At 43.3% G+C, this 23,468-nt stretch overlaps 1 protein-coding gene across 8 annotated transcripts in view; it reads left to right on the top strand.

Moving 5' to 3' along the window:
• Positions 1 to 23,468, top strand: part of LOC129822141 (peripheral-type benzodiazepine receptor-associated protein 1-like) — a 177,231-nt gene that overhangs the window by 120,167 nt on the left and 33,596 nt on the right. For 5 of the 8 annotated variants that reach the window (XM_055880143.1, XM_055880187.1, XM_055880176.1 and 2 more), the window contains exons 6-15: positions 546 to 728; positions 1,658 to 1,741; positions 2,108 to 2,197; positions 2,460 to 2,582; positions 2,859 to 2,963; positions 5,671 to 5,721; positions 6,625 to 6,657; positions 11,999 to 12,173; positions 13,500 to 13,717; positions 23,254 to 23,360. In XM_055880143.1, the coding sequence (XP_055736118.1) occupies positions 546 to 728; positions 1,658 to 1,741; positions 2,108 to 2,197; positions 2,460 to 2,582; positions 2,859 to 2,963; positions 5,671 to 5,721; positions 6,625 to 6,657; positions 11,999 to 12,173; positions 13,500 to 13,717; positions 23,254 to 23,360 (1,169 nt within the window). Of the gene's footprint in view, positions 1 to 545; positions 729 to 1,657; positions 1,742 to 2,107; positions 2,198 to 2,459; positions 2,583 to 2,858; positions 2,964 to 5,670; positions 5,722 to 6,624; positions 6,658 to 6,994; positions 7,016 to 11,998; positions 12,174 to 13,499; positions 13,718 to 23,253; positions 23,361 to 23,468 lie in introns of all 8 variants that reach the window. The other 3 variants (XM_055880158.1, XM_055880152.1, XM_055880166.1) reach the window with 3 other exon arrangements.

Consider the following 23,468-nt stretch of genomic DNA (forward strand, 5'->3'; position numbering starts at 1 on the left):
TGATGGGCTTTGCACCTCTGTCAGTCTGGGTATTATTATGTCTAGTCTGGCGTCAGCCTTACAGAGCCAGTGTGAAACTTCTGGGTTCAAATACATTTCAGTATTTGGTATTTTAAATAATTTTTCTGTGTAATGAATTTTTCAAATACTTTGCAAGTGTATTTCCAAATACATTCGCATATCTTTTCAAGTAAAATTCTTTGAATGTATATGAAAGTAATTGAGATATTTGAATCCAGGTCTGTTCATTACGTTGACTTATGTAATACTCAAGGTGTCAAGGTTTGCCCTTGCCTTACCCCATTCTTTATCTTCTTTAATCTGTATCAAGTGAGGTTTAATTATTATGTGCACGGATGCGCTTCACACTGCTACAACGTGGAAACTACATAACCAAAACAGCGGAGAAGTTTATCCTCGCTCTTCAACGCTCTTAGTAGTTGCGAAAATTGATTGATATGTGTTTACTTTGTGCATGCAACGTCATCTCGCAGAGTCTGCCTTCTAGGCATAATTGTGAACTTCCTGGTTTGTGCCCTTGGCAGGTTGCAGCAGAGACCCCGTGTGTGGCGTTAGATGAGGCTCCATCCAGGTGTGAGGAGACTCCCAGAGAGGAGGAGGAGTCAGGGTCACGAGTGACCCCACCCCCACTGGGTCTCTGCCCCGCCCCCACCCCTAGCCTCTCCCACCAGGAGGAGCACACAGAGGAGCAGCGACTACAGTTGCTGGTGAGAACAAATACATCAATGCCACAAACGCACACACACTCACACACATATGATTGACCCACTCACCTCGTACAATATACAACCCTGTCATGGCTAGCTATACTGACACATACACACATGCACATACCTCTCGTTGGAGACTGGACTGATATTATGAGTGGGATATGATGTAATGTTTGCTTGTAGTCTGGAGGATGGCTCACAGACAAATAATCGTTAGAACAAATCAGGCCACAGGTCTTCGCTTTTTAATAATCAATATTGTCGTGCTGCAGCTGTTGCGTCTCGTCAGTCAATTAGCCACTGAGTCCCCCCACACAGCACACATAACAGTCCTTCTGCAGTCATCATAATGCTTGGTTATTCTGTTGTGTCTGGCGATGGATGTTGAAATAAGCCGATTTTTATTTATTTATTTTTTCCATTTTGCTACTCTGGGGTGGGGGGGCCTGCATGACTGTGCATGTAAGCTGCATTTAGAGTAATTAAAGAATGCTAAGCTTGTTAATACCTCGTTGTTCCCATGTCAGAGGTCAATATGGAAATCAAGAGCTTATATTTTATTTTGGAGCCAAAACAGATTGATCGTGATTTGTGCAGACACTTTTTGTCAAACACAAAAATGATATGTTAATATGCTTTGACATCTGATATGCACGACAGGGTATCATAGACATGGTACTGTAGCTGGGTAGGCTCACAGAACAGTGTACATGTGCATGATAGTCTTACTGTCTGACGTCAAATAGGCCTGTCACGTTTAGGAATAGGCAGCCAAAAACAACACACATATGATCACAACACTAAAAGCTCCTATTTCAAACACCGTGTTCAGATTTCAATGGGGCGAATATGGTCAGATATGTATGTTTCTGACGCATGTAGGTCGTGTAGTCGCTGTAACGTGACATGCTCTGGCTTTGTTTCAGGAACAGGAGCTGAGTAAGAAGAGAAAAGAATGTGAAAACCTTGAGCATGAAGTAAGGAAGAGACAGAAGAAATGTCTAGATTTGGTAAGACATCTTCAGGGCCGTCCACTCATGTGTTTGTTAACTACTGTACTCTCAGCGTGCTACTACCAGTGGACCAGGTGTTATGACCAACGGAAGCTGGTGAAGTGAGAACATCCCACTGGAATGGAATGAATGGAACAGTATCAACCACATGAAGGTTCCAATAATTCCATTCCAGCCATTACATTAAACCCATCCTGAAATGAAAGTGACACCAGCCTCCACTGATTACAGCACCAATGTTTCGGCTGTACTACAGTATAGTGACTATACTCTCTCTTGACTGGGACTGATGAGAAATAATGGCTTCATCACTGGCTGTTGAATCTGAGTCTTGTCTTCTTGTTGTCGTTTGTGCTCTGACAGGAGAGCCTGCTTGAGGATGAGCGGGGCAAAAATGAACAACTAGAGGAGGAGGCGGATCTCCTCAGGAGGAAGGCACAGCTGCTCGACCAGGTCAGTCTCCATTCTATTCTATTGAGGGCCTCTTAGGCTTACTGTTGTTTTGATGACAGAATAAATCTCTACATTATGGTTCAAATGGGAACCCTCAACAGTCTTTTCTGTCGTGAACCTTCAGTAGACCGGAAGGGCTTCTGTTTCTATGTTGGAATGGGACAGTATTTGTTTTGTCTGTCCTTCTCATGCTAGTCATGAGGAATGCCAGTACTCTCTCTCTATCCCCATCCCTCTCTCTCTCCCCATCCCTCTCTCTCAGGCCCGGGTTGAGAATGAGGAGCTGAGGGAAGACCTCTCTGAAGTGACCGCTCAACGTGATTCAGTTCTCGAGGAGAACCAGAGACTCCGTGCCAAACTGGAGAACCTAGAGCAGGTCCTAAAGGTACAGGCTCACCTCCAGTCTTCTGTTGCAACACTTCCAAGTTTCACTATTTCAGAACAAATGTGACGAATCCGGAGATCCCTGAGGCCAGGTTCACTTTGACTACAAACATAGTAGTGTTAGCATTTATTAGTAGTGTTGCCAGTATGCATTTGCTAGTAGTCTTGTCATTTGTCTGGGAATTTGGATCATGGAAGCCGAGAGTAGAGAATATAGAGTAATTATGTCAGTGTTGTTTGACTACATGAAATACGTGTCTCCTTTGATTGCTTGCAGCATATGCGAGAGGTCGCTGAGCGAAGGCAGCAGCTGGAACTAGAACATGAGCAGGCACTGGCTATCCTCAAGTTTAAACAGGATGAGATCAAACGGCTACAGCGGGTGAGCAGCACCGTACATGGCCTCTGGTCCTCTGTAGCTCAGTTGGTAGAGCATGGTGCTTATAATGCCAGGACAGTGGGTTCAATTCCCAGGACCAATACGTAAAATGTATACTTACATAAAAGTATATATAAATGGCATATACAGTGCATGTGGAAAGTAATCAGACCCCTTCCCTTTTTCCACATTTTGTTACGTTACAGCCTTATTATCAAATGGATTATATTGTTTGTTTTTTTCTCATCATTCTACACACGATACCCCATAATGACAAAGCAAAAACAGTTTTTTTGAATTTTTTACAAAAGTATTATATCCATTTTTTATATCCTTATGTGCATAAGTATTCAGAACCTTTGCAATTAGTCTTGAAATTGAGCTCAGGTGCATCCGGTTTCCATTGATCATCCTTGAGATGTTTCTACTACTTGATTGGAGTCCGCCTGTGGTAAATTCAATTGATTGGTTGCAGTGTATTCAGACCCCTTGATCTTCTTTAGGTTACAGCATTATTGTATTTCGATTTTTAGATTTTCTTCCCCCCTCATCAGTCTACACACAAAGCAAAAACAGTTATTTAGAAATGTTTGCTAATGTAAATATCAAACTTACATAAGTACTCAGACCCTTTACTCAATACTTTGTTGAAGCACCTTTGGCATTGAGTACAGCCTTGAGTCTTCTTGGGTATGACGCTACAACATTTACATTACATTTAAGTCATTTAGCAGACGCTCTTATCCAGAGCGACTTACAAATTGGTGCATTCACCTACAAGCTTGGCACAACTGTATTTGGGGACTTTCTCCCATTCTTCTCTGTAGATCCTCTCAAGCTTTGTCAGGTTGGATGGGGAGTGTTGCTGCAGAGCTATTTTCAGGTCTCTCCGAAGATGTTAGATCAGGTTCAAGTCCGGGCTCTGGCTAGGCCACTCAAGAACATTCAGAGACTTGTCCCGAAGCCACTCCTGCATTGTCTTGGCTGTGTGCTTAGGGTCGTTGTCCTGTTGGAAGGTGGACCTTCGCCCCCCAGTCTGAGGTCCTGAGCGCTCTGGAGCACGTTTTCATCAAGGATCTCTCTGTACTTTGCTCTGTTCATCTTTCCCTCGATCCTGACTAGTATCCCAGTCCCCGGCACTGAAAAACATCCCCACAGCATGATGCTGCCACCACCATGCTTCACCGTATGGATGGTGCAGGTTTCCTCCAGACGTGATGCTTCGCATTCAGGCCAAAGAGTTCAATCTTGGTTTCATCAAACCAGAGAATCTTGTTTCCCATGGTCTGAGAGTCCTTTAGGTGCCTTTTGGCAAATTCCAAGCGGGCTGTCAGTGCCTTTTACTGAGGAATAGCTTCTGTCTGGTCACTCTACCATAAAGTCATGATTGGTGGAGTGCTGCATAGATGCTTTTTCCTTCTGGAAGGTTATCCCATCTCCACAGAGGAACTCTAGAGCTCTGTCCGAGTAACCATCGGGTTCTTGGTCACCTGCCTGACCAAGACCATTCTCCCCCGATTGCTCAGTTTGGCCGGGCGGCCAGCTCTAGGAAGTGTCTTGGTGATTCCAAACTTCTTCCATTTAAGAATGATGGAGGCCACTGTGTTCTTGAGGACCTTCAATGCTGCAGAAATGTTGTGGTACCCTTCCCCAGATCTGTCCCTCGACACAATCCTGGCTCTGAGCTCTACGGACAGTTCTTTCGACCTCTTGGCTTGGTTTTTGCTCTGACATACACTGTTGACTGTGGGACCTTATATAGACAGGTGTGTGTCATTCCAAACCATGAACAATCAATTGAATTTACAACAGGTACCAATCAAGTTGTAGAAACATCTCAAGGATGATCAATGGAAACAGGATGCACCTGAGCGCAATTTCGAGTATCATAGCAAAGGGTCTAGATACTTATGTAAATAAGGTATTTCTGTTTTTTTGCAAAAAATTCTAAAATTGTTTTCACTTTGTTATAATGGGTTATTGTTAAGGTTGTCGTAGTCGTTCTCCTCCTCAGATGAGGAGGAGCATGGATCGGACCAAGATGCGGAGTAGTAGGTATTCATGTTTTAATGGCAAACCAACAAACACTACAAATTAACAAAACAACAAACGTGACTAACCTGCAACAGTCCTGTGTGGCCCAAACGCGGACACAGGAACAAACACCCACAAAACACCAGTGAAACCCTGGCTGCCTTAGTATGACTCTCAATCAGAGACAAATGATACACACCTGTCTCTGATTGAGAATCATACCAGGCCGAACACAAAAACCCAACATAGAAATAGAAAACATAGACTGCCCACCCAAAACTCACGCCCTGACCAATAAACACATACAAAACAAGAGAAAACAGGTCAGGAACGTGACAGTTATTGTGTGTAGATTGCTACGGATTGCTTTTTATTTAATCCATTTTAGATGTAACGTTACAAAGTAGAAAAAGTCAAAGAGTCTGAATACTTTCCAAATGCACTGTATATAACCACAACTGCCAAGAAACCCTGTTCCCAGCAATCACTCCGCAAAACCCAATCAAACTCAAATAAAAAATGTCGTCATCTCTTATTTTATGGGTAATTAAGACTTTGTCCAGTAGGAGGCAGCCTTTGGGTTCAAAATTGTTTGTTTAGTTCTAGAGAGAACTTTTGAGAGGGACTAGATGTGAACTAATAAATAAAAAACAGTGTTTATTTTTCAATTCAACAGGCTGAGTTTTTTGCCAAGAGGGAGCATGAGGGGGTGGTACAGTTGCTGGAGGTAAGTCTGGTCTTGATCTTGTATTTTTATGATGCCAATAGAGGTCTAGAGCTTGTATTTCTATAGTGCAGACAGAGGTCTAGATCTTGTACTTCTAAGGTGGAGTGCTGCATAGATGCTTTTTCCTTCTGGAAGGTTCTCCCATCTCCACAGAGGAACTTCTATGGTGCAGACAGAGGTCTAGATCTTGTATTTCTATGTTTCTGATTATATTTCTATTGGTGCAGAGGTGCGGTTTTTGTAGTTCTATAGACACTACATTATCATTCCCTCTCTGTCACATGAAGGTAGCCTGGCTGTGTAACACAGGACTGTCTATAAAAGGCAGGGCCTCCCTCAACATGCTATAGTATCGGCCTATAGACTTGGCTATTGAGACTGTGGTGAATTTGCACGCTCGAGTGGAATATATCAATATTTATCTAAGCCAGATTAGCTAGTGGAAGTCACTGACTCTCTCTCTCTCCCCAGAGAAGTGAGGGGTAGAGTGTGTTCGTTTTAGAGCAGGGATCATCAACTAGATTCAGCCAAGGGACGATTTCTTCTTGAGCGGAAGTTCAGGGGGCCGGAATATAATTACAAATAATTTGTAGACTGCAAATTGACCGCAAGAAGCCCAAACAGATATAGTTTTTTACCAAAGCATAATAAATTCAAACCTTGCTTACATTTGTGTACGACCACATATATCTCTCTATTATGCGTGGGAATACTTTGGAAAAGATTTCCAAACTAAAAATCTCTACAGTATTTTATGTTCAACAATTTAAACGGTGAAAGAACCTCCGACAGACTGATCATCATAGTGTATATTGTCATTGTGTCAGTAAACCCTTTGTTATACATTGTGTTCATGTGTTGTGTTTCTCTGTGTAAATGAAGTGTGTATGTATTCTGTTGTAGGACTTGATCCAGCTTGTGTTGCAGAGGGAGCTGGTACAGTACCGTTACGCTCCTGTTTTGTTTGAATTGCTCAGTACTATTCCTCCTACTCTCTTCCTCTCCATCTCTCTAAACAAAGACCATCACTTGTAAAAGTCTCTCTCTCCCTCCAGAGGAGGTATGGAAGACAGAGAGAAATAGTGATGAGATCATAGTGTCCATACGGTCCGTTTCTATCCCCATCTCTATGATTTACGCCGACGGACCCTTCTCTCTCAGGACCTGGACTCTAATCTATTAACCATGTTTTTCTTCCTCAACTCAACTTTTCACAAGCATGAGTTTGTTTTTAAAGTGCTTTTTTTCTGTGCTTTGTTTCCCTGCTAACCAGACTACTCTGGACTGCATGCAGGTACCAGCAACACAAAGCCTCTGTCCTGATACTCTAGCCCAGATCCCAACCTCATCCACCCTGTTACCAACCCCCACCTTAAGCCTCTGTGTAGATAGATAGACAGACTACTACACCTTGCCTTTACAAAGTCCTAGACACAAGTGTCCTTGCAGCAAGTAGTGGCTAGTTAGTTTGAGAATCAAGGACAAATTTAAATGTGACCGGTGATACCCTGATTAGGGCTGTGGCGGTGATTGTCAAGCAAATAACTGACAGTCTCACAGTAACTTACCTTTAAGAACATAAACACATTTAGCATCTCCTGGCTTCCATGCATAGCCTACAAGCCACTGATGCAGACCTTTGGAACATCTGCATTTTTAAAAGTCTAATAAATCCATGTATTATAGCTTACACCTTCACAATAAATCCATTATTTATTTTAGACAGGTCTAAAGAAACATTATATGAAGAAAATGTAGTCTATTTCAGAAGAACAGAATAGCATACTGAGTTGTCCTTATGTTAGGTCCTGATCTGGCTATGCCATATGGCTGTAGGCTACACTAGTTAATATAGCGGACAAGATTTGCTTAGAATTCTGTGACATTATTTTATACTATTTTATAGTATGAAGAATACAATTTAACATAACTGAATAAAATATAAATTATATTTTCTCCAAACGATTTGAGGGAGTGCGCACATGCAGCTATTTTGTGTTGAGCGGTTAACAAAGAAACAGGTACTCCTATATGCTGAATGTAGATGTATTTATGCAACTTTAGGCTAAATATTTAGATGATGGAACTTATGATGATTTGAAAAAAGTTGCATGAAAGGCATCAGTCTGTCATTCACAATTTGAAAAGCACTTGATAATATTCTCATCAGGCCTTATGTAACTTTAGTTGTGATACAAATGTTGGGCTGTATGTTTACATTTTTAATACATTCTAAGGCTGCATTATGCAACTCTAATGATCATTTGAAAAAAGTTGCATGAAAGGCATGAGCTCTGCTTTATTTTTGGCGCAGGCTGTACACACGTCATCAGTCTCTCATTCACAATTTGACAAGCACTTGATAATGCCTCGAATTTCCCTGCTGCATTCCCTTTGTGTGGCCATAATGCCTCCTAAAAGGCAGAATGCTAAAAAAATATCCATACCTTTTGCGGCCAGTGGCCGTTGTGCCCTTGGGCTGAATTTAATAATTATAATTTGTGCCGAAACACCTCTCACTCACATGGCTCTCCATCACGTGATCTGGTCTTTCTTACAGGCTACAAGTACAGGCTGCGCGAAGACATCGGGCTGCAACTGCGTGCGTCCTTGTCCAAGGCGCATATTGTAGATACTGGAAGAACTGTCCACATTTACTTTTCGTCAGCTGAAAAGCAAAAGCACTAGCATATGTCAATCTACTATCCCCCATAGTACAAAAGTTGACCTATAAATATTCCAAATATACATAGTCTTGAACAGTTGTGGGATACGATAGATCCCAAATTAATACAACCACTAGGATCAAAAACCTGTTTCAAGCAATGAGCCTGACGCAGCAGATGAGAACGTTTAGCTCAAAATGTTGATAAACTATTAGGCTATTTCTTCACATTATAAGCACAGCAATGCGCACAGGACAGTAGGCTATAAGCGCAGGAAAAGCAGGAAAACACCATTCTCATAAGTGACCACAAATGCGATTTATACATGTTTTGCTTTTATTATGAAGGTAATTTTTATGATGAAAATGATCTTCCCCAAACTAGAAACTCACGTATGTATGCCAGTTAGGCTCTACACCCACTGTAAAGTTATTTGGCCACTTTAGTTGTGATACAAACCTTGTCAAAACATATAGGCCTATGGTCTAGGCTACATGAGGTGTGATTTGACTGTGATTTGAAAAAGTTACAAAAATCATAATGCGCTGTTTGCATTAAGCTAGGCTGTCACGCTGGTATAAAGGATTTGGAGACAGGCGCAGGAATACACACTAGGGGTTTTTAATACACCCAAAACAAACACGTATACAAAAACACTGGGCTGTACCCAAACAAACAAGCGAGGGTAAACCTCGATGAATGACACGGGACGATACCCATAAAACACAACATGCTGCGTGCTTTATATAACAGCTGCACCAACGCATAGGTACTCACACCACCAACGGACATGGGAACAATAACTGACAAAGACAGAGGGAACAGAGGGCACATATATAACATACTAATCAGGGGAAATGGGAACCAGGTGTGTGTAATCAGACAAGACAGTCCGGGGTTGATGATAATGAATCCCATTCAGTGAAGCCTAGAAAGCCGGCGACGTACTGGTGAACAGAACATCAGTACCGGGGGGATCCGTGACGTAGGCATTATTCACGAGTGATAATAAATTATTCACAAGTGATATGCTAATGTTGTTACCCATTGCACTATTCTTGATTTAATCTTGTCTTTAAATACTAAATAATATATGTGTGAAATATGTTTTGATTTAGAATGGACCATTATCATGCACCTATCTCGAAACGGGCAATGGAAAAAAATACATGTCATCTAGGCACTTAAAAAGCGATTGGAGGATGCTTTTCACATAGTTCATTTTCATGCCAGCCAGGTAGGCTATAATCCTGTTGTGAAGAGAAGCAATGTGCTAAATATTAGGAAATTTGAGAAATAAATATGGTAGGCCTAGCCTACAGAAAGCTGATGGGATCCTCCTCTTTTTAATTGAGGCCATCACTCTGTTTTCTGACGCAATTGCATAGCCTATAGAAATGTTACGCAACATGAGCTCAGGGGCTCTCATGAAGTGTTTGATTTTCGAATACATTTGCATTGATGTCAGAATGATTAGAGGGGCAATAGAGTGCAGAGTTCCAGGCAGTTAGAAAGTTTGGTTGGCTACTAATGACCATCAGCAGCATCAGAGCTTGGAGAAGCCTAATATGGTCACCGTACACCCCTAAACTTGAGGCCGTATTTATTGTCTCTGGGGACTTTAATAAAGCAAATCTGAGGAAAACGCTACCGAAGTTCTATACCTGAAGTTATTGGTTTCTAGGATGTATTTATGGAAAGGCAAAGATGGCCTCGTATGTTCTCTAGCTACAGCAGAGGTGGTCTATAGTGTTGTAACAGGCTTTGAATACAACACGACAAGCTTATTTGGGCTCTCTCTGAAAGGTGATAGGCTCCAGCCAGGCCGGCGTGTGTCAGTGTACTGTCCTATGTGCCTTTTCCTACACATCTGTGTGGTTCAGCCAGTTACATAACAAGCCTAGTAGTAATTGTGTTCATTTTAAATAATCCCTTTGTGTTGACACGGAGAAACCCTCTGATGCCGGCTGGCCCTCAGTGTGTGAATGTGTATTAGTATGTGTCCGTGTGTGCGCTAGCGCTGTGTGTATGGACGTGTTTCACTATACACGTCCACACACACACACACAGAGAGAGAGAGTGGAATGTGAGGGAGGGAGTGGAGTGTGAGAGAATGAGTGAGTGAGGGAGGAATTGGAGTGTGAGAGAGTGAGTGTAGGTGATTAAAGTCAGTGTTAAACAGGTCAGGCCGAGTGACGCTGCTGTTAGATTACTCTATGGCACGAAATCCAGTCCCCCGCTGGGCTGAGTAAACTGAACCTTGTTCATAGGAGAATTGGCTTGGTTCTTAAGCTCAAGGTGTTAAGATAGAGTTAGCCTGCTTTCTTGGCAGTCGAGCTGTGACCCTGACATAGTGGGGCTTCTCTCTCTCTTCCCTCTCTCTCTCTCTCCTCTCAACGTAGTTTTGTATCTCACTATTGGGAGCTTAATCTATCCTATAGTCAGCACAGTGACTCAAATCTCGTAAGAGAACGGGTAGCATGCCCCCACCAAAAGAAAATACTTTTGTGAACCAACACTTGCACTTGACTTTTTCCGCCCCTTACTAGCTCTGACTTTGCTGTTAGCTACTTTATTGAGGAAAGATGTTCTTACTATGACTGTGATATCTTAAGATGAATGCACTAATTGTAAGTGAGCGTCTGTTAAATTACTAAAATGTAAAATGTCATACATTAGCTGGATCTACTTGCTATATCTCCCACTTTGTGACTTGGTTCATGTTAGAGTTCGAGTAGTCATTTGGGACAGGCTGTGCTTGGTGGTGTAGGTGAGAGGTTTGACAGGAAGGTGTGTGTGTGTGTGTGTGTGTGTGTGTGTGTGTGTGTGTGTGTGTGTGTGTGTGTGTGTGTGTGTGTGTGTGTGTGTGTGTGTGTGTGTGTGTGTGTGTCAGTGCACGTGTGTTTCGTTTAGCTAGGGGCCCTGTCACATCACTACCAGGAAACTCCCACCACAACCGGAAGTGAAAGCAGCCGGTTATAGAAACTCACTGGGGGCTGATGCTAAACCCTGTTAGAGCGTTCTGACTGAGCTGTGGCCGTGGCTTTGCTAGTGTGACTGTGAGCGCTGCAGAACTGTGTCGGAGGACATGCAACTCGCTGCAAACTACGCTAGCTACGCTTCAGATTCTGTTTGTCACCCACAAAACCAACACCTCCTACTAAGGCCCTGAAACCTGTTACTCAACCTTCTCACTCCTTTTCCCGCCTTTTTGTCTTTTCATTTGATCCTAAATGTGATTGTAATTGTGAGTGTTTATGCATATAATAAGTACATTTTTTTAAAGTTGATATTCCAGTAGTATAATTTTTAAATAGGCAGATTGTCAAAGTAGGCCACCACACAAATACCCTTTCATTAGCCTATGATATTTTGTTTGCCTAGGAGCTGAAACTAAATCGTGTGTGTGTGTGTGTGTGTGTGTGTGTGTGTGTGTGTGTGTGTGTGTGTGTGTGTGTGTGTGTGTGTGTGTGTGTGTGTGTGTGTGTGTGTGTGTGTGTGTGTGTGTGTGTGTGTGTGTGTGTGTGTGTGTGTGTACGTGTGTACGTGTGTGTGTGTACGTGTGTGTGTGTACGTGTGTGTACCTCTATCTCTCTCTGTGCTGTCTTCAGTCTAAGGTGCGTGAGTTGGAGGATAAATGTCGCAGCCAGAGTGAACAGTTCGGCCTGCTCAGCCATGAGCTGGAGACCTTCCGACTGCAGGCCGGCAAACTGGACCTGGCTGGCTCCGCACTCCTCACTAACCATGCCCTCTGCCATCTGACCAACGGTGTGGGTCTCGCTGGGGGTAACCATGGCAACCGTTATTACCATCATGTTCCTGATACATGCCGAAGGGCAACCGTTATTACCATGATATTACCCTAACCATTAAAACCATATCAAAATACCGTCACGACACCAATACATTCCACATGCTCACTCATATTTCCTTCATGAAATACACTCCCCATCCCAATAAATGCATCTTCATATGGCCTTTGTATACCCCCTCTGGCTCATTTTAACTACTAATACTGAATCTCCCTCAGGCACAGTTTACCAATATGGTCTATAATTCCTACCAAGATTGATTGTACACATGAAGATTGCTAAACTAAAGAGTGTTTGTTCCAACCGTGGATTTCCATTTAGGATTGTGTTGGTATTACTTTTAGATCGACATGATTACGTTTGAAAGGGATTCCACATGATGCAGACCCGGACTGAGAACATAATATATTGTAATCCTGGCCGCCACTGGCTTTAAAGTATCCCTTCAAATCCCTATTGTATCCATCCATCCCTCCCTCCAGCCATGTACAGTAGGTGTTCTGTTTCTGTTGTAGATCAAGGTGGCCTACCTATGGGATGAGTTGAACTCTCTGGGTGATGATGTGGACTTCTGGAGTCTGGAGGAGAGAGATACTCTCCCTTAGGACTCCTCTCTACCATGTACTGATACTCTTCCTAGAGATCTTGGGTCATTGAGACTGTCACTGCTACCATGAGCATTATCACTCCCTTTCCTGGTCTTTTTTGAGTAACTTGGTACCTGAAATCACTGTTAGGTTCATTGCAACGACCCACATATTCACAATCAATTGGTTTGGTTTGGTGAGGCTTGCAGTGAGTGGCTGAATGAATGATGCCACACATATACAATCCCTCTCACACAAAGGTCCCAAACACACACAGAGACGTGGGTCAACAACGGTGAGTGAGTGATATCCGGGCTGTATGGTTAAGCCCCTTAGTTCTTTCTGGCCCCGGTGTGCCATGTATGGTGCTGTGCTCGGGGGTCGTGACCTCTAAGCACAGAGACAGATGGGGACAGGAGGGTTTTACTCCCTCCACTGTTTAATCAGCCAGGGACCTAGAACACCAACTCCCAAATGGATAACTACAAACAGGTCACAGAAGAGGGTGTATGTTTGTAGCCTGAGGTGGTCCAGCAGTCTAGGCCACTGCCTCCAGACCACATGTACTTGTGCTCACATGGGTTCCAATCCGACCCACTGCTCTTCTAGCAGACTTTCTCCTAACTTTCCTGTTACTCTCTCGCTATCCTTTCAATGAAACATGAAAAAAGCAAAGAGATTTGTTTGCTCATGTACCTTCTTCCTCCCTGTAGATGTGGCGGCAACTCTCCAGATGGGGGCCACCCCTCACGCTGCGGGTCTCACACGCTCCCCCACCACCAAGCACCGTGAGCTGCCCACCATCAGCCTGACCAAGTCCTCCAGCTCCCCCAAGTCTGTCTCTGACACCACCCACCTCTCCCCAAAGTCAGCCGAGTCCCACCACAGCCCCCATCACAGCCCACGCAGGACCAGCCCCACGCCACACGAGGTGAGACCTCTAACACTGTTTCACATCATTTAATCCCGATTTATTGCATAGGGAAAGTCACTACTTAATTCATATGGGGAGTTTCTTGTTCAACTTAAAAACATAGTACAGTAGTCTCACTAACGGTAGGACTAGATGACAATTTCAGATTGGCTTAGTATTTGAGTTTTGTTTAAAGGGATACTTCAGGATTTTGGCAATAAGGCCCTTTATCTACTTCCCCAGAGTCAGATGAACTCGTGGTTACTATTTTTATGTCGGTTTCCAGTATGTAGGAAGTTAGAGGTAGTTTTGCGTGCCAATGCTAACTAGCGTTAGCGCAATGACTGGAAGTCTATGGGTATCTACTAGTGACACACACAATAATCTTCTACACAAAGAGATTAAGATACTTTTTTGCATTAGACATGCTGCTGACGTCTTTAGTCATGAAAATAACTGCAATGCTATTTTCAATTAATTGGGTTCTAATATTCCTCAAGATCAAACCGCTCGTATGGATTGTCTCCTCCTTTTCAACTCTGTGGTTAGGACAGATTGCTTGTTGAGATTTAACAAAATGTCACAGTCATTCCTATGGATTTGCACGTCAGACTTCATGGATTTAAAAAACGTCATTAGCCTTTCTCTCTGTCTCTCACACTGTGCTGACTGTACTATCAAACAGCCTAGGCTTCAATAAATAAAGGCAAATACAACACATGCATTGCTAGAGATGAGAGAATAGGACCCTGTTGAGGTTGGGTGGTCTGACTCTTCTTTCATACAGTGTCCAGCTTTGTGCCTTAAACTTTCTCTCTCTCTCTCTCACATGGCACTGTCATGTAGCATACTGGCCAAAGACAAATGCAGCACTTATTATACAATTCAAAAGATAAGACCCTTTTTGGTTGGGCTTTTAAACCATTTCTTCCATGTTTTAAAGCAGCAGACCTCTCCCTCATCCAGTGTCCAGCTGTGTGTTGTAGCTAGCTGATGTCTGTCCTGCGTGCCCCAGCCAGCCAGTGTTGGGTCTAAGTCTCTCTGTAGTAGATCTTTATCCTGCCTCCCTCTCATCCATCTAAACCAGCCAGGTCAGGACAGGCAGCACCAGCAGCAGCTAGCTCTCTAAAGCTCATATTTAGTGAGATAATCCCACTGCTGTGGATTATTAAGGTTGTAGTAGTTGTAAGTGATTATCCTTAAAAGGTTTTTTGCTGGCAGGGAGCGATAAAAAATATGCCTGTTACTTATTGTTTATGCATAATGTATCACTCAGACCTTATAATTAGACATACGGCCAGTCGACAAACAAAACACTCAACGTTTGTATTGGTGTGTGTGTATATCCGTGTGTGTATCTTAACCCTATCAAAGTAGTGCACTATATATAGGGATGTAGTGCAATATAGCCTATAGGGAATAGGGTGCAATTTCATCCTACTGGCAGCGATTGTTTGTGTCGGCCTACAGCAGGGGTCTGCAACAAGCGGCCAGTGGGCCAAAACCGGCCTGCAAGTGAATTTTTGGGGTCCTCCAAAGTTTTTAGTAAAGATATTATAATTATTATTTTTTAAATCACCAGGAATGAATCCCCAAAATATTTGTATGTATGAAATCTGTTCCCAAGTATACAGAGACGTACAGTGGGGCTCAAAATTATTGGATCCCTTAACCTGTATGCTCTCATTGGCTGGCCCTCGCTACATATCCATCGCCAGACCCACTGGCTCCAGGTCATCTATAAGTCTTTGCTAGCTCACTGGTCACGATAACAACACCCACCTGTAGCACACGCTCCAGCAGGTATATCTCACTGGTCATCTCCAAAGCCAACACCTCCTTTAGCCGCCTTTCCTTCCAGTTCTCTGCTGCCAACGACTGGAGCGAATTGCAAAAATTGCTGAAGCTGGAGACTTATAGTTCTCTCAGTAACTTTAAACATCAGTTATCTGAGCAGCTAAACGATCGCTGCAGCTGTACATAGCCCATCTGTAAATAGCCCATCCAATCTACCTACCTCATCCCCATATTGTTTTTATTGACTTTTCTGCTATTTGGAAAACCAGTATTTCTACTTGCACATCATCATCTGCACATCTATCACTCCAGTGTTAATTTGCTAAATTAGAATGACTTGCTACTATGGCCTATTTATTGCCTTACCTCCTCACGCCATTTGCACACAATGTATATAGACTATTTTTTTCTATTGTGTTATTGACTGTACGCTTGTTTATTCCATGTGTATCTCTCTGTGTTGTAGTTTGTGTCGCACTGCTTTGCTTTATCTTGGCCAGGTCGCAGGTGTAAATGAGAACTTGTTCTCAACTCGACTACCTGGTTAAATAAGGGTGAAATAAATAAAGAAGGGCAAAAAAAGATAGATTAAAAAGATAAAGTAATACAAATACTGTGCAAAATGTATTAAAAACTAAAACTATGTTTTAAGTTAGAAGTAGGCATTGGTCTGAAGCCGAAAAATAAAGGAAATTCGCGAGCACCACAATCCCTACTCCTCTCATGGTTTTCCAGCACACAGCTTTGAGCTACTACAGTTGCTATGTTGATCTAACAAAGTGCAGGTTACTTAGGATTCAGACCTTCTGTTATCCTCGCAAGTGTGTGTGTGTGTGGGGATGCTGGAGTATTGAAAACAGGGGATCCAATTATTTTCATATTTTTTAGATTTGTTTTTATTACTTGTTAAACAAAATCTATTTTACTGAGCAATTGTATTAGTATAGAAAAAATGTTATTAGCATGCAATATAGCTCAATCAAGGTATAAAATTATTGTTATTTTTCAAATACAGTCACTTTTTGGGCTTACTTGTGGTTGATGCTTAGCAGGACAGAGAAGTTGTCCAAGTAACTCACTTCTAAAGAGAACATCCCTGGTTATCAGGTTTGAAGGTAAGAGCCAGATGCAGACTGTGTCGAAGTAACAATGTTTATTACAGAAACAGGGCAGGCAAATGACAGGTCAAGGCAGGCAGGGGTCGATAACCAGAGTAGTGGGGGAAAGGTACAGGACGGCAGGCAGGCTCAGTGTCGGGTCAGGCAGAGGTCGGTAATCCAGAGGTGGGGCAAAGGTACAGGACGGCAGGCTCAGGGTCAGGGGCAGGCAGGCGGGTTCAGAGACAGGACAGGCAAGGGTCAAAACCAGGAGAACGAGAAAAAGAGAGACTGGAGAAAAGCAGGAGCTGAGACAAAAAAACACTGTGAGATATAGGTTTAACTCTGGGCACATGAGAAGTGGGATGTATATGAAGGGTGCGGGGTAACAGAAGACGAACAGCAGAGGGGGTAATAGAGAGTTTGCGGGATTCCACCCGGAGGGGCAGATCCCGGGTGGATAGCCATACCTTCTGCCTGAGACGATACCGGGGAGCCGGGGTCCGATGGCGATCCGCATGTCGTCGATACCTGGAGGTGGTCTTGAGGACGACAGGTACGACGACAGCGGCGGTCAAACATCTGTGCAGAAGGAATGCTGACCTCTTCCTCCTGCTCGGGGAAGAGCGGGAGCTGATACCCCAGGGAACACTCAAAAGGAGAACAGGGAAGGGTGTTGCGGGCGTATTCGACCCACACCTGTTGCTAGCTCCAGGAGGTGGGGTTGGCGGAGACCAGGCATCGCAGATTAGTCTCCAGATCCTGGTTCACTCGCTCTGACTGGCTGTTGGACTGGGGGTGGAATCAGGAGGACAGGCTGGCCAGACGACCCAATGAGGGTGCAGAACGTCTTCCAGAACCGAGACGAGAACTGAGGGCCCCGGTTAGAGACCATGTCAACCGGTTGTCCATGGATCCGGAAAACGTGCTGGGCCGTCTCCTTGGCAGAGGGTAGTTTGGGTAGAGGAATGAAGTGGGTGGCTTTGGAAAACGAATTCACCACAGTGAGGATGGCAGTGTTGCCATCAAATGGGGGAAGACCCGTGACAAAGTCGTCCCAGCCCCCCCCCCCCACCCCCCCCCGGGTTCGGCTGGGAATGTTGTGCCTCCCGGACCTGTTTCCCTATACCCCAGCTGAGTTCAATCGCAAGGCAAGGATGGTCTCGGGCTCCGGGGTAATAGCCGTGGGGCTATAACGGCGAGACAGTGCTTCCGGCTTGACATTCTTGGATCCCGGCCGATATGGGAGGGAGAAATTGAAGCGTGTGAACAGCAGGGCCCATCTAGCTTGCCTGGAGTTGAGGCGTTTGGCGGTGAAGAGATACTCCAGATTTTTGTGGTCAGTCCATACAATGAACAGGTGTTCTGCACCTTCCAGCCAGTGCCTCCATTCCTCCAACTCCATCTTCACTGCGAGAAGCTCACGATTTCTGCGCTACAGGCAAAGTGAAATGATACAATGAATTTGCTCGTGATGCATGTAGCTCTAATGATGTGTAACATTGGTCCAGGGTTTCCGTTAGCCAGTAATTGCAGGCTTTTGGCCGATTCTAAAATTAATTGAAAGCCAATAAATACAATTGTAGCCAGCCAAATTGTCCGGGCAGCATATCATACATCCCAATTTCACGCTTTAGCACCATTCTCTCACTCCTTTCCCGCTGCCTTACGTGCATGCTGCTGAGGAGAGAGAGCGAGAGAGGATCCTTGATTGCGAAGATGGAGGCCTTTTTCAATGGAGTAAAATTAAGTTAGAGCGTGACCTATGCCTTTTAGTGAAAAGCTTAGAAGTGGAATGTCCTCGATATGGACAAGTTTTAATGTTGTAGTGGACAAAGATGGGAAGAATGTTGGCGCTGCCAAATGTAGGCTACTGTGCAACTCGCTATTCAGGTAGTAATTATGTTTTTTGTATTTATAGTCATTGGTTTTATTATTATTATTACTGTATAATCATTGTTATCATTGTAGGCACATCTAAACCAGTTATTTAAATATGCAAATGTGTTTTTTTTCTTCATTCTGTTGAGACATTTTCGTTGGCTGAATTAAGTTCGATCTGTCATGTAATTGTGTGTTCCGTATTTAGTTTTAGATGGGTTATACAGTGCATTTGGAAAGTATTCATAATTCCTTGACTTTTTCCACGTGTTGTTACCTCACAGCCTAATTCTAAGAGATGAGATGTTTCTTCAACTTGATTGGAGTCCACCTGTGGTAAATTCAATTGATTGGACATGATTTGGAATGGGCACACACCTGTCTATATAAGATCCACAGTTGACAGTGCATGTCAGAGCACAAACCAAGCCATGAAGTCAAAGGAATTGTCCGTAGAGCACCGAGACAGGATTGTGTCAAAGCACAGATCTGGGGAACGGTACAAAACAAATTCTGCAGCAGAACACAGTGGCCTCCACCATTCTTAAATGGAAGAAGTTTGGAAGCACAAAGACTCTTCCTAGAGCTGGCCACCTGGCCAAACTGAGCAATCGGGAGAGAAGGGCTTTTGTCAGGGAGGTGACCAAGAACCCGATGGTCAGTCTGAAAGAGCTCCAGAGTTCCTCTGTGGATATGGGAGAATCTTCCAGAAAGACAACCGTCTCTGCAGCACTCCAACAATCAGACCTTGGCCAGATGGAAGCCAACCTCAGTAAAATGCACATGACAGCCCGCTTGGAGTTTGCCAAAAGGCACCTAAAGGACTCTCAGCCCAATGAAAACAAGATTCTCTGGTCTGATGAAACAAATATTGAACTCTTTAGCCTGAATGCCAAGCGTCACGTCTGGAGGAAACCTGGTACCATCCCTACAGTGAAGCATGGTGGTGGCAGCAAAGAGAAAAAGAAAGATGAACAGACCAAAGTACAGAGAGATCCTTGATTTGCACAAATTTCAAAAAACTTTTTTTCTTTGTCATTATGGGGTATTGTGTGTAGATTGTCAAGGGAAAAAAACAATTATCTATTTTAGAATAAGGCTGTAACGTAACAAAAAAAAATAAAAGTCAAGGGGTCTGAATACTTTCCCGAATGCACTGTAAGTAGACCTGTTGTAAAATAAATATCATTAGCCTATTCCTGTCATTTGTTTGGTATGGTAGGCAGTAGGCCATTCTTGGTAATTGCTGTAATACAGCCTGTTCATAACTTAAACCAGTTATTTTGTTTCATTCTGAGCAAGTTTCTTTTGCCAAATTAAGTTCCAACTGTAATGTTTGCCGCAATATAACATCCTGCTCGTATTTTCCCTATTAAAATTTACTTGACTTACTTTTGATGTTACCTTAATAAAATTGTGAAACTTTTGTGAAGGTTTGGTGTGGTGAGGCAATAAGTATATTTATACTGCAGGCGTATGATATGAAGGCAGTGCGCACCAACTGACACCGACAGTTGAACTTGAGGTGAGGAATAATGTTTTAGGCCAGTGGTTCCCAAACTTTTTATAGTCCCGTACCCCTTCAAACACTCAACCTCCAGCTTCGTACCCCCTCTAGCACCAGGATCAGCGCATTCTCAAATGTTGTCTTTTGCCATCATTGTAAGCATGCCACACATACTATACGATACATTTATTAAACATAAGAATGAGTGAGTTTTTGTCATAACCCCGCTCGTGGGAAGTGACAAAGAGCTCTTATAGGACCAGGGCACAAATAATAATATTATAATAATCAACAATTTTGCTCTTTATTTGACCATCATACATATAAAACCTTATTTGTTCAACGAAAATTGTGAATAACTCACCACAGGTTAATGAGAAGGATTATGCCTGAAAGGAAGCACATAACTCTGCAATATTGGGTTGTATTGGAGAGTCTGTCTTAAATCATTTTCCACACAGTCTGTGCCTGTATTTAGTTTTCTTGCTTTTGTGAAGACCGAGAATCCAATCTCACATAGGTACGTGATTGCAAAGGGCATCAGTGTTTTAACAGCGCAATTTTCCAAGACAGGATACTCTGAGCGCTGCCCAGTCCAGAAATCTGGCAGGTGGCTTCTGATTAAATTACATTTTCACAGAACCGTTAGTTGCAATTTTGACGAGGCTCTCTTGTTCAGATATTGGTAAGTGGACTAGAGGCAGGGCATGAAAGGGATAACAAATCCAGTTGTTTGTGTCATTCGTTTCGGGAAAGTACATGCGTAATTGCGCAACCAACTCACTCCGGTGCTTCGCTATATCACATTTGACATTGTCCCGTAAACTTGTGTTAATTTGCACACAAAAAATCATACAATGATGTAAATACCTGTGTGTTGTCCTTGTTAATGCAGACAGAGAAGAGATCCAACTTAATCATAGCCTCAATTTTGTCCTGCACATTAAATATTGTTGCGGAGAGTCCCTGTAATCCTAGATTCAGATCATTCTGTCGAGAAAAAACATCACCAAGATAGGCCAGTTGTGTGAGAAACTCGTCATCATGCAAGTGGTCAGACAAGTGAAAATTATGGCCAGTAAAAATAACTTTAAGCTTGTCTCCCAATTAAAAAATATATATAAACCTGTGTCAATACTTTGCCCCTTGATAACCAGCGCACTTCTGTATGTTGTAAAAGAGTTACATGGTCGCTGCCCATAGTGCAGAAAATACACAAGATTTCAGGGGCCTTGCTTTAACAAAGTTAACCATTTACACTGTAGTGTCCAAAACGTCTTTCAAGCTGACAGGCATTCCCTTGGCAGCAAGAGCCTCTCGGTGGATGCTGCAGTGTACCCAAGTGGCGTCGGGAGCAACTGCTTGCACGCGCGTTACCACTCTACTATGTCTCCTTGTCATGGCTTTTGCTCCATCAGTACAGATACCAACACATCTTGACCACCAAAGTCCATTTGTCACAAATCTGTCCAGTACTTTAAAAATATCCTCTCGTGTTGTCCTGGTTTCCAGTGGTTTGCAGAAGAGGATGTCTTCCTTAATTGACCCCCCCCCCCATAAACGTTGTGCCAGGCCCGCCACGTCTGTTGACTTATCCAGCTGTAACGCATATAATTCACTAGCTTGTATGCGAAGCAGTAATTGTTTCAAAACATCTCCTGCCATGTCACTGATGCGTCGTGAACCAGTGTTGTTTGATGAAGGCATTAGTTTCTTTGGCCTTTCCCCCCAGCGTTGTCCCAGCCATATTCACGGCAGCAGGAAGAATGAAGTCCTCCACAATAGTATGGGGCTTGCCTGTCCTAGCCACTCGGTAGCTCACCATATAAGACGCTTCTTATTAATGGTATCTGTTACTCAAAAGTCGTCTTAATTCTCGCTCAAAAAACTGGCTTATTTTTAAGATGGCATGTTTTGTTTCTAAATGTCTGCGCAAGAGTGAAGGTTTCATTGAGTTGTGAGATAATACTTTTGCACATACACTGTGGCTGAGGAAAGGCACTACTCCCAATATATGTGAACCCCAAATCAATGTAGTTGTCAATATATTTGCGCCTCTTCGATGGTCCAATGTCCCTGTCTGTTGTTCGGTGCTTCCCCGGGTAAGGGGGCAGTAGCTCTTCGGCTGCATCAGATTCACAACTGTCAGTGTTCATGCTAGCTGGGCTAACAAAAATTGTAGAATTACTGATGCTAGCATTGAATGTGCTCGTGGAAGCAGAACAACTTGTGTCGTCGACAGGTGCAGGTGTAGTACTGCTGGTAGTAGCAGTACTACCAGTAGAGCTGGTATGTGTATCTATGGTTGCGGCCTTACTTTTTTTTTGCCATTTATCCATTTTCGAGCAAACGGAATGAGCAGGTAAAACGGATTTCAGTTTCACTGCATTAAAATCACCGGCCACGAGAAGTGCCGCCTCTGGGTGTGCATTTTCTTCTTTGCTTATGGCCTTCTACAGCTCGTTGAGTGTGGTCTTAGTGCCAGCATCGGTTTATGGTGGTAAATAGACAGCTACGAAATATATAGATGAAAACTCTCTTGGTAAATAGTATGGTCTGCAGCTTATTATGAGGTATTCTAACTCCGGCGAGCAAAAACTTGAGACTTCCTTATCATTAGAGATTGCGCACCGGCTGCTGTTAACAAAGATGCACACCCCTCCCCCCTTCATTTTACCCGATTATAGTCATGTTCTGGACAAAAACTGTCCCATGGCTGAATCTAGTTGCCTACCCGTTGCCTACAGTATTAGCCAGAGGTAAACATAGGCAGTCAGATCATTAAGCTGATGCTGTATGGTATTAAAGGGAGCATTTTCAGAGAAGAGAACATTCTGTATAAGCAGCTTGTTAGTGGCCAGTGTCCCAATCCACTGTGAATTGTGCCCATTGCTCACATTATACATAAATCTCATTGCACAATCTCTGAGGGAGTAAGTCAATGGCAGAAAAACATATCCTGCGTGTGGCCCTGGCCTTCTACTATTCAGGAGGCATTGATCCAGCCAGGTGTTGAGAAGATGTTGACCTGCTGGCAGCTCAAGGTTCCAGTAGAAATTATATATAACACTAAGGAAGCACTTTTATCCAAAGCCACTTACATTCCAGTGAGTATATGTTTTTTGTATGTTATATGTGAAACTGTAGGAATTGAACCTGGCTAGGAATGGACATTGCTAGGAATTGACATTGCTCCCACCAAGCTCTTACCAACTGAGCCACCCAGTATAACAGGTTTCCAGTGGCCTCATTGTTGACTGTCATGTTCTAAGGTTGACACAGCCAGTGAAGTGGAGGAGTTGGACATTGATGTGTCTCCAGCACCTTACACCACTCTCAGAGGAGCCGCGAAGCTACAGGTCTTCATCGGCAGATACAGGTAAGGACTGGCAGACACAGATTTGGCCAAAGCAACAGTATGCCTTCACTATAGTGGCGGTATTTAGTAGATTGAATTGGAGACCAGTTATGATAATTTTGTCTCTCA

This window comes from Salvelinus fontinalis, chromosome 2 (assembly GCF_029448725.1).
Source record: "Salvelinus fontinalis isolate EN_2023a chromosome 2, ASM2944872v1, whole genome shotgun sequence".
Classification (NCBI taxonomy): Eukaryota; Metazoa; Chordata; class Actinopteri; order Salmoniformes; family Salmonidae; genus Salvelinus; species Salvelinus fontinalis.